This window comes from Centroberyx affinis, unplaced genomic scaffold (assembly GCF_046629955.1).
Source record: "Centroberyx affinis isolate AG114_WGS23_722 - 3 ecotype Tasmania unplaced genomic scaffold, CSIRO-AGI_Caff_v1 ptg003465l_1, whole genome shotgun sequence".
NCBI classification, from domain to species: Eukaryota; Metazoa; Chordata; class Actinopteri; order Beryciformes; family Berycidae; genus Centroberyx; species Centroberyx affinis.
Window position 1 is genome coordinate 30,805 of NW_027281428.1, and position 10,909 is coordinate 41,713.

At 48.1% G+C, this 10,909-nt stretch overlaps 1 protein-coding gene across 1 annotated transcript; it reads left to right on the top strand.

The window, feature by feature from the left end:
* The first annotated feature begins 866 nt into the window (after positions 1-866).
* On the top strand, positions 867-9,261 carry b3galt2 (UDP-Gal:betaGlcNAc beta 1,3-galactosyltransferase, polypeptide 2). The gene is made up of 2 exons (XM_071539522.1): positions 867-1,694; positions 7,236-9,261. Exon 2 carries the CDS (start codon positions 7,598-7,600, stop codon positions 8,921-8,923), a length of 1,326 nt encoding a protein of 441 aa, XP_071395623.1. The 5' UTR covers positions 867-1,694; positions 7,236-7,597; the 3' UTR covers positions 8,924-9,261.
* The last annotated feature ends 1,648 nt before the right edge of the window (positions 9,262-10,909 follow it).

Genomic DNA, 10,909 nt, shown 5'->3' on the forward strand with positions numbered 1-10,909 from the left:
AACGATGCCATGGCAGGACGTGGCTGTGTATAACGATTTGCTTCATAGTTCATGTGGTTGACATTGCTGTGTTTGTTTTCCTCTAAAAAGTGTGAAAAAAGCTGATCGGTAGAAAACGTCAACCATGGTGCCAAATATATATCCAAGCAGAGTTTCATCAAGTTAGATTTAAGACTTTTTCAAGACACTTTTAATGCCAGTTAGAATGGAATATAAGACCAATTTGTTAAAAGCAAAAATTGGAAGCCATACAAACAAACAATCATACGAACAGATAGAGAGATGGCTTCTGTGCAAGATAGTCTGGTGATACTAATGTGTTTCTGAAAGTATAACTGACTTATGTTTATATTGGTCATTGTTTGCCTTATGGTGATCCTGCATGGAGGTGTGTAGTTATGTAATCACTGACAGATAATGAAATAACTTGTAAAATGCAATATAATGTCATTACATTATCTGGCAACTTAGTAAATGTTGACTTATTTACAGGGTAATTTTATGACATTTTGACCGTTTATTACATTATCCGACAGTTATTATAAAATCTGTTTCTACAAATCATACTCTACCCCGTTTTTATTTAACACTGCAGTTCTCCGTATGTCAAAGAATTTATCTCATTGACCCATTTCTTCTTCAGGGGGAGAGGGGGGGTGTGGATTGATATTTCTGCTCAAATCGTTGCTTTTCCCCCCCACATGCCTTGAACGCAGCACGAGCGTCTAACTGGGTCACGTGGGATGCCCTCCTAAGTATGCAGTGACGTGGGAGAGTTCCGTCAGTGTAGCGGTGTCTGACAGCCAGCCTGCCCGGGCCAGCAGCTACCTCCCCCGGCTGGGAAAACCAACAGGGGTCGGTGCAGGCGGAGTGGAGGAGCGGAGCGATTCTCGGAAAAAGAGGAGCTAGCCGTGGTCTGTCAAAACCGAGGCGGGGAGATAAAGACAGAGGGCCGGTGGTTATTTTTTGTTGTTTTTTTTGCCTTTAGGACTCGGGCAAGATGTTTTTACAGTGATTTGGACTCAGAGGAAGAAGAGGATATAATTGTCTTTCTTTCCCTCCGTCGTTTTCACTACTTCTCCGCACGAGCCTGCCTAGCAACGTGAAGGACCGGCCGCACTCCTCCCGCTCTGCCGCCGCTGCTTTCCCAATTCTTTCCAGCGGCTGCGGTGCTCCGGATAAACCGTGTGTGTGGATGTTTCCACTTTCATTTTTTTTTTTTTACATTAAACAACGCCGCCCCTGGGAAGGGAAATAAACTTGGGAGAGGTAAAAGAAACTAGTGAAGCAGGACGGAAGGAAGGGAAATAAAAAAACAAAACATTGATTGATAGATTAGATAGAGGAGGAGCTGTGGTGTGTAACGGACACAAGAGCCAGGAGAGGGAGGAGAGGAGGAGTCGCAGTAGGAGAAGAGGAGCCAAATAACCCGCAGGTTTGTTTCGGGCTAGGGGGAGATGAGGAGGACGACAGCAAGGGGACGGGCGACCGGCTACGCCAAGTGTAACAGCGGCATCCTAATAGTGTCGATGTGATTAGGCGAGACGAGGCGGCGCTGGAAGAGAGGAGGACATTTAGCCCAGATTTTCCCCGGGACGCGGCGATGGGGTTCGCCCGGGTTCACGCGCTCCGTCTGCCGGCCGCAGCCTCAGCCTCAGCAGCAGCAGCAGCAGCATGACGGGGAGGAGGAGGAGGTACGCAGCACTGCACGTCTCATCAATCCTCCACATCCTCATCATTCATTTACCCCCCCCCCCCATCACTCCCCCTCTCCCCTCCATTAAATCCAGCCCCTCCACCCTTTCCCACCGCCCCGGCTCATCCATCCACCCATCCGTCTATCCATACATCCATCCATCCATCCATCCATACGTCTATTCCATCTGCCCTCCCTCTTTGTCCCCGCTACCCTCCCCTTCTCGTCCCTCCGTCCGGCACACCTTGGACCCCAGTGGCTCCCAAAAAAAAAAAAGGGTGCAGTGACACCCAGGGGAGGGGGGGGGGGGGGGGGGGCCTTCAGGGGGTTCCAGGCGGGGGGGGGGCACCACAGGAAAATGAGCAAAATTGCACTATTATTTCACAGCCTAGAAGTTCGCAAAATGAGCAAATAAGGATGACCGCTTGGATCAGCCTCCCGCTGTTATTTCCCCACACACATCCTTCCGATTCTACACTAAATCCTAATTAACAAGAACCATCTTCTCAGCTGGGGGTTCCTTGAGGCGCCAAAACGGAGGTCCTTGGTGCATTTCGTACCAGTTTGCGGGTCCCTTTGCATGGGGGGGGGGGTGAGAGAAAAAAAAGTTGCCTTGGAACCTCTCAAAAAACACGACCTGCCAAGTGGAAGAAGCCGAGGGGAGATTCGATTGATCCAATTCAATTAACGGGGCTTTTTTTTTATCCGATTCATCACGTCCATCCGCCCGGGCCAGTTGGCGCCTAAAGCCCAGGCAATGCTTAGGGATATCTGCTAACTGCTGAGGTGGACATTTAAAAAAAAAAAAAAAAAAAAACACAGCGGTTAGGCTCGCCATCTGGGTGTTCAGTCTGCCCACTAGACTATGAAACTTTAATAGGGTCTAATTTTCAAACCACCTCATAATTTATTGCTGCGGTGGCCGGACCGACACGCACGCAACCCCTGAATCGAGTCGAAGTGACGGCGGTCGAACCCTATCGACAAAAGTGGGATAACAAAAAAATTATTTGCTGGGTAAAAGTTGGCGGAAGGACACTGGATAGGAGTGGAGATATCGCTTTCACTGAGTGGAGAAGAATATCACTGTCGTATAATATTTACTACAGCTATAGAACTCATAGCTGCCAGCGCTAGCTTATTTCCCCGGGGGTGTCTTGTATTTTTCATTGCAGTTTTAAGAGGCTTTTTCCATCCTTTCTAACAGGTTTTTATCAGGATCGGAAAGCGCCGTACAGTAGCTCTGCGTTAAGTGGCTTGGACTCGGGTTTTAAGGATCAGATATGGAAGAGGGGCTCTGGTGGCCTGGCCCAGATCTGACCAGTCCCTGGGTGATGAAGTGTAAAAAGAAAAAAAAAAAACGCATCCCGGCCATCCCGTGTCACTCATCCACTCTCCCACACTTAGCGAGAACACAACTCTCCCTCCCTGAGGTCCTATCCTAGTTGAGTCAGATACACACCAAACAACTGTGTTTAAATAGACAGAGAGAGAGAGAGGGAGAGAGTTAGGGGGAGAGAGAGAGGGAGAGGAGAGGGACCACACCACCCCTCACCTCGATTTCAGTGGCTATTTCGGGAACGTTCGTGATCCCTCTGCCGCAATCAGATGGCCAAAAAAAAAAAAAAAAAAATTCTCCAAAACAACATAGGCTGTCGGGGAGGAATGCAGCCGAGCTGGACCGAAATCCCCCAGACATTTTTTTCTGGGATGCAATCGGCAACTCTAAAAAAGCACAGCGAGAACTCGAGAGAACGACTCCCTAAAATACCAGAGGGGTGCAAACAAACTCATTTGCCAAATCAAATGGGGGGGAAAAAAACATCAGCGCGAGTCCACTTGTAATCCACTGATGATTGCACAAGACTATGAGAGTTGGTCGTCATCATAAAAGAGTTCAAAATAAAAGCCGGATTTGAGTACAAAGGTCAGAGGGGGGGTGGGGGTAAGCAAGCCTTCGTGAGATTCTCAAACTCGTTGCAGTGCAGACACAAGCTGGGCCGGGATATGGAGGTGAGACTGTGGCTCAGCTCAGATGTTTCTGTCAGTAGAGAGGAAGGAAAGGAGAGACGATAAAGAGAGAGGGAGAGAGAGAGAGAGAGAGAGCGGGCAGAGAGCCATTCCTAGAAACAAAGAGGTGTCTTCAGGAGCGGGTTCACAACAAGGTTCGGGGCGTCTAAACTCGACCGGTAACAATGGAGACGGAGAGCCGGGGCTGGGCCAGAGTCTCAAATTAAACACACACAAAGCAGCGGCTGCGCCCTGTGAGCAAACATCGGCCCCGGATCCGCCTTATTTATCAAACAGAACAATGCCGGACTTAGATACGGCATCAAACACTCTGAAGATTAATTTAAGGTTCCTCAAGCCTCCTTTAGAGTAGAAGAGGCCCAGGCTTGCAGCAGGAGGCAAAGGTAAGGTACTGTACATCAGGAATAGCCTTGTGTTTTATTTTGATGTTGAGTACTCGTCGGTGGAATCAGAACTTAAATATCTTTCCGATATCTGTTCAAAACTCATTTCAAAGTTGTTTACATATGAATTTGTGCTCATTTGGAGTGACGTTGAGCATGTTGTCTCTGATCCTTGTGTCCGAGGGTTATTACTCTCGCATCCAAAATTCATAACCGTTGTGGTTGAATGGGGACTATGGCTTCAAGGCAGTGTAATTAGAGCAAACCGGAGCACCAATCAGCAACATAATCAGTAAGGCCTGTTTCAATAAAATAGGGCATTTAATAAGCAACGACTTTTCAACAACCACTCTGAATGGCTCGCTAATGGCTGCTTTTTTCTTCTTCTTTTTTTTTTGTAGGAAAATGTGTCACTATCACAAAGTGCACTGTTGCACTGTATCAAGGTCATATCCTCACACTGACATCAACAAAAGCTAGTTTTGCATGCATTACACATGCATGGTGGATGCAAAACTGCCGAGGCTATTTACTTGAGCGTGGCATCAAAGAGGGAGCAAGCTGTAGATAATGGATTTAGTCGTACCTTGCTAGTGGAAAGTTTTCCCTTTGTGTGTTTTTTTTTCTTTTTTCTTTTTTTTTTTAGATCTGAAGCCGATGCGGTGGCAACACTATAATGTATGCCTGGTATGTCACCGCTCTGTCACTCCCCCCCCCCCCCCCAGCCTTCGCTCTGATTATTGACCGCCGCAGAACCACTGGGGCCTCAATTAGTGCTAGTGTAACTAATTGGCTTGCATAGAAGTGACATTGATGGGAGGCAAGGAAACGAATTAACGAGGAGAGGCATCGCCAGAATTAATGGAACTGCTAAAAAAAAAGTGGAAAAAAAGGATGTCTGATCCAGCTGTGAAATTGGCATTTAAGTAGACAACAAAAAAACAAAGTCGTACACTCTCTGTGTTTCTGTGTGTGTGTGGGTGGATTTGGGTGTGTGTAGGTGTCCAACTATGTGCAGGTGCGTCTTATTTATGTGCATATGTATCCGTGTGTGTTTGTGCACACGCTCCATCAGAATTCACATAACTAGATGTTCATTTAGATGACAGCAGAAATCTCTCCAGCGCCGGCTATGCTCGGATGTAAAGTATGTTAACCTTTAAAACAAAGCCGGCCTTGGCCCCTCTCATCCCCCTGTAATTGCTTGCGCTGGGTAAGCACACTCGGCTGAAAAGGTTAGCGTGTTCCCAGCCAGTTGTCGTGACGAATGAGCAAACGCTACCAGGAAATGAAAATTGGAAGTTGGGAGAGATCGGCCTCACGCAACGCCGCCATGTAGCGTTATTGCGAAATTCATGCGCTCTGTGTTCTGTGTTTGCAAAAATATTAAAAAGCAAACGCACAAATAAACAGACGAGAGAGCAGCGCGGGCAATCAGTAAGCCAGCACACACCAGGGAGGGATGGATTCAAGAGTTGCACTGTTGCCGCATTAATATTCACTAGGGTCTGGTATAACCTGCAAGTTTCTGCTGGCATATTCTGTTTTTCTCTGGTGATGTGTGTCTCTGTGTGTGTGTGTGTGTGTGTGCCTGCATGCACATGCACAAGAATGATTATGTGTGCAGTATGATTAGTGTGTATATGAGTGTGTGGTGTGCACTGTAGTTTGTGTGTGTGAATGAATATGTGTGCATGTGTATTTGGTGTGTGTATATGATTATGTGTGATGTGCACTATATTTTGTGGTTGCATGTGTGTGTGTTTGCGGCACAGAGGAATGATTATGTGTGCAGTATTTGGTGTGCACATGATTATGTGTGATGCCCCAGTATATTTAGTGCTTATGCAAACTGATTGTGAGCGAGTGAATCGATGTCTGAGCGTACGTGACTGCATCTGTGCTTCCCTCGGTGTGTGTGTGGCTCCCTGTGGGCAACGCACGCATGCATGCTTGCGACTATGCACCTTTTGTCTGTGCGTGCGTGTGTGTGTGTGTGTGTGTGGTCAGAAGATGGAGCTGCCTGGGTGGTCTCTCAAGTAGACAGTAGGCAGCATTGATAAGCTGAAGGTGGAAGGTGAATGGCGGGTGAAGGCTGTTATCGCCCGAGGCCGGCTGAGGCTTCGGCACCACTGCTTGCTGGACCCTGAAAATTCATTTTGACAGATGCATCTCCTCCCTGGCTGTCGAGGCACGGCGGGGGGGCCGATGGCACTCGCTCGCCCAAGCGGCTCAGAGTAGCGTTAGCCAGCACCACGTCGCGCAAACCTGCAATTTATACTTCCGCCGTAGGCATTAAGCTGGATAATGACATGCAAGAGCCAACCACCACCTCGCAGTGCCTAACACCACGCTGCTAGCTTCTAGTCGTTTCCGCGAAGACATATGTATTAATTTAAAGTCTTACCTATTCCAGATGGTCTTTATTGTGAGGCAACGAGGCCGTGATGATCTGGGGAATATTCTCATTTTCTGGCATCTAGGAAATCAACATGATTAGAAACGAACATGAAAATGTGCGCATTGCCAGTGGTATTTAGTTTACTGTTTTTACTGCATGATTGAATTACTCTGAAAGTGTGCGTTATGCTGTCTTTCAGCAACTAGGCACACATCTGGATGCATCTTTCTTTGATCACGCAGATGTATGCGCAATCATTCTTTACAGCAGCAATCTTTCCCTCTGCCACAGACATGCTCGCAACAGTGTTTTCTAAATCTCCCATTTTCCCTTCTCAGAAAAGCACATCCCCAGAGTCTGCTCTGTTATAAGTCCCTGTCCAATCAAAGCAGCTACAACACTGTCATATTGATTCAGCTTCTCTCTTTCAAAATGTTAAGTCAGCTTACCAACAGAGCCATTTACCATAGTGGGCACTGTATGCACAGAAGGCTGCAACTGGGGCTTCTGTATCTGAAAAGATTAATTCAGAATTACTCTGAGTGTGCCGAAACAAACAAAAAATAGAATGATTAAGAAATAAGCTCTATTCCCCCCACAAGTAGAATAAAAAACATCTCTGCAACTGAGACAATTGACAAATGGCTCAATGCCAATGAATAGGAGGTGCATTCTGGACACTTGCCAAGACTGTTTCTCTGCTTTGTTTTTTTTTTCTCTCCAGATTAGAGAGAGCAACCATTGAGGAGGTGACCCTTATCATATCCTGAAGGAGCCCGAGACACGGAGCATGACCCTGTGTTTGTCTGCAGTGCCAAAGAAGAGCCTGGGAGTAGCCTCCATGGCCGGAGAATCATCGCTTTCCTAGCTCCACCAGGGGCCCCGATAACCCTGCTCCAAGCTGCACCGGGGGGCTCAAACGTTCCCCTGACTCCACTAGGAGGCTCACTCCGACCCATCTGCCAGCTCAGATAACCCTCTGACTGTTGGCAACCACATGTTTGAGGTGATTGTATGTGACCGCCGCCGCCGCCCATTCCCGAGCAGCAGCCGCAGCAGCAGCCTCCTGCGACCCCGATCTGCACCATGCAGTGGAGACGCCGGCACTGCTGTCCCATCAAGATGACCTGGACCGTCAAGCGTTCACTCTTCCGGACCCACGTGGCGGGCCTCCTCTCGCTGGCCCTGCTCTTTACCCTCTTCCTATTCTTCAGTCACCAGGACTGGCTGCCGGGACGCAGCGGGCCCCGGGAAAACCCGCTGGCCTACACCGTCAGGGGCTTCCGCGGCCCCAAGGTAGAGGCCAACCAGAGCGCCTCCCTCAGGAGCCTCTGGAGGGAGACGGGGTACGTGGCACCTAAGCCGCTGCTCAACCTCAGCTCTCAGCAGGCGGAGGGGGGCGGCGAAGCGGGAGCCGGAGGAGGAGCCGGAGGGGGAACCAGGACGGGTGTAATGGGGCTCGAGGATTCCATGAGCACTAACAACAGTTTGCAGAAGGAGATGGGAGTGGGCGGGAGGCTCAGCGCCCAGCCCTACCGCTACATCCTAAACGAGCCCTTCAAGTGCAGGGACAGCACGCCCTTCCTCATCCTCCTCATCGCTGCCGAACCAGGCCAGGCCAGCGCCCGCAACGCCATCCGCCAGACGTGGGGGAACGAGAGCGTGGCGATGGGGCTGGGCTTCGTCCGCCTCTTCCTGCTCGGCACGGGGAAGAGCTCGGACACCTTCCTCCAGAGCAGCATAGAGGAGGAGAGCCGCGTTCACCACGACATCATCCAACAGGACTACCAGGACACGTACTACAACCTGACCATCAAAACCCTGATGGGCATGAACTGGGTGGCTACCCACTGCCCGCGCGCCCGCTACGTGATGAAGACGGACAGCGACATGTTCGTCAACACCGAGTATCTCATCCAGAAGCTGCTGAAGCCCGAGCTGCCCCCGAGGCAGAGGTACTTCACGGGCTACCTGATGAGGGGCTACGCGCCGAACCGAAACAAGGACAGCAAGTGGTACATGCCGCCGGAGCTGTACCCCAGCGAGCGCTACCCGATATTCTGCTCGGGCACGGGGTACGTGTTCTCGGGGGACATGGCCGAGCTGATCTACCAGGCGTCGCTCAGCATACGCCGGCTGCACCTGGAGGACGTGTACGTGGGGATCTGCCTGGCGAAGCTGCGCATCGACCCGGCGCCGCCGCCCAACGAGTTCCTCTTCAACCACTGGCGGGTGTCGTACTCCAGCTGCAAGTACAGCCACCTGATCACGTCGCACCAGTTCCAGCCCAACGAACTCGTCAAGTACTGGAACCACTTGCAGAGCAACAAGCACAACGCCTGTATCAACATCGCCAAGGAGAAGAACGGGCGGTACAGGCACAGGAAGTTCCACGGCGAGAGGCCTCAGTGACGCGTCCCGTCCGCCAGAGAAGGGCATGTTGAGAGAACTCTATACACACTATATGGGGAAAGAGCACATTGTTTTTGGTATTGTGTACAGTCGATGATTAAAACTATTTTTTTAATTTGAGAAAGATGTTAAGTATTGTAAACCTGTTCAGCTGTTTCTAAAAAGGGAGAGTGGAGTACATGTCTATGTGCAATATGAAGCATGCACAAAAAAAAAGTACTACAGGTCAAGAGTGGTGATTATGATACTTCAGGTGCCAACAGAAAGGTGGTAATTCACGCTGCGGTTTAAAGGAGTAGTTCACCCAAAAATGAAAATTATGTCATCATCAACTCACTCTCATGCCAAATGAAACACAGGTGAAGTTTGTTAGTCCATATAACACACAGGGAGGTTTGCCAGCACAACTTGGTAGCAGCCTTCTCCAAAACAACTGAAGTCAATGGGGACCTGTTCTTTAGAGTTCCAAAATAAAAACAGCCAATCACACTGTGAATAGAAAGACCTATACACCATTATTTGTTGCAAATCAATCAGCTGTAGTTAAGATTTGAATAAATGATGGTGTAAATATACTGTAGGTCTTTTTGGAACTCTGAAGAACTGGTCCCCACTGACTTCAGTTGTTTTGGAGAAGGCTGCTATGGAGTTGTGCTGCAGCCTCCCTGTGTGTTATATGGACAAACTTCACCTGTGTTTCAACTGGGATGAGGGGGAGGAGATGATGACAGAATTTTCAGTTTTGGGTGAACTATTCCTTTAAAGTGAGGATTCTCCTCTCTACACTAGGTGGTATGTCACACTAATAGTGGGGCCAACAAAAAATTTAGGACACAAAAATCGTGTTTACACAGACAAAGGGAAATGTACATGTATTATGTTGAAAGTTACACTACCTATATGAATGAAACTATCTTTGACGTGGACCAGTTATGCTGCCCTGTTTCTCAATGTTTACTTTACAGAACTATCAAAAAACACGACTCTAAAGAGAGGGTTTATCTGTCATATTCTGTATTTTATTTACAACCAACGTGAAAGCACTCAGAATCACGTCAGAGATGACTGAGATTGTATTTTTTAAAGCTTTACATTGAGTGAGTATGAGTCTGCACTTGAGCAAATGTGCAATGAATCAATTAACAATTAAATGTATTGAATTCATTTTTGTTTGCAAGTGTGTGTGTGTTATCCGAAACCCTTTTCGTGACACTAGAATGAGAGTGTCACGTCTTTCATATCAATGCTACATAGCCTCGAGTGAGTCTTGTTCCGTTGCAGACACCGCATGGCTTCTCTTGTTCTTTGTGGGGGAAAGGTGAGATCAGAAAACGCCTCTCCTTCTTGTTGCGTGCCCACACTTCTCTCCTCGCTTCTTCTCCACCGCTCTTCCCCTTGTATGACCGTCGGTGGTTTCATTGTTCCTCAGCAATAATACAGTTCAAGAACCTAATTCCAAACAAGTCAGGCAAATAATGCACATTCCAAAGTTTTCTATAACAAAAAAAATAACCGCCGCTCGTCGATAAAAGGTGTTATTGTAGGCAATGAACCCTGGAGCAACCCATTAACTTCCAAGTAGCAAAAACCGAAAAAATATTTGAATTTTCAGAAGTGAAGGTCAGGTGGAAAATGCGGTGAAGACAAGCTATCCCAAGGCTGAGTGATGAAAAATGAATTAAACATCGAACTCTTCTACATCCCTCGGGAGTGTCAAATATTCCACGCCAAAAACACCGAAATTCAGATTTTAATTAAAAATGAATGCGTGCGATTTTGAAAAAGCTGTTAGTGTTACTCCAGATGGAACTGAACCGCCGGCCTGCCTGTGTGTGTATGAGTGTGTGTGTGTGTGTGTGTGGTGTGGTAAGGGTGGGGGAACTCCGGGGTGCTCAGGGTCACCGATAAAAAAAAAAAAAGCGCATACATAATTGGGCGACGACTTGGAATAGCCTATATCAGATTAAGGTAATCCAATTAAAACTA

Excerpts from the sequence above, each read along its gene's own strand:
- b3galt2 (XM_071539522.1), top strand. The coding sequence starts at position 7,598 with ATGCAGTGGAGACGCCGGCACTGCTGTCCCATCAAGATGACCTGGACC.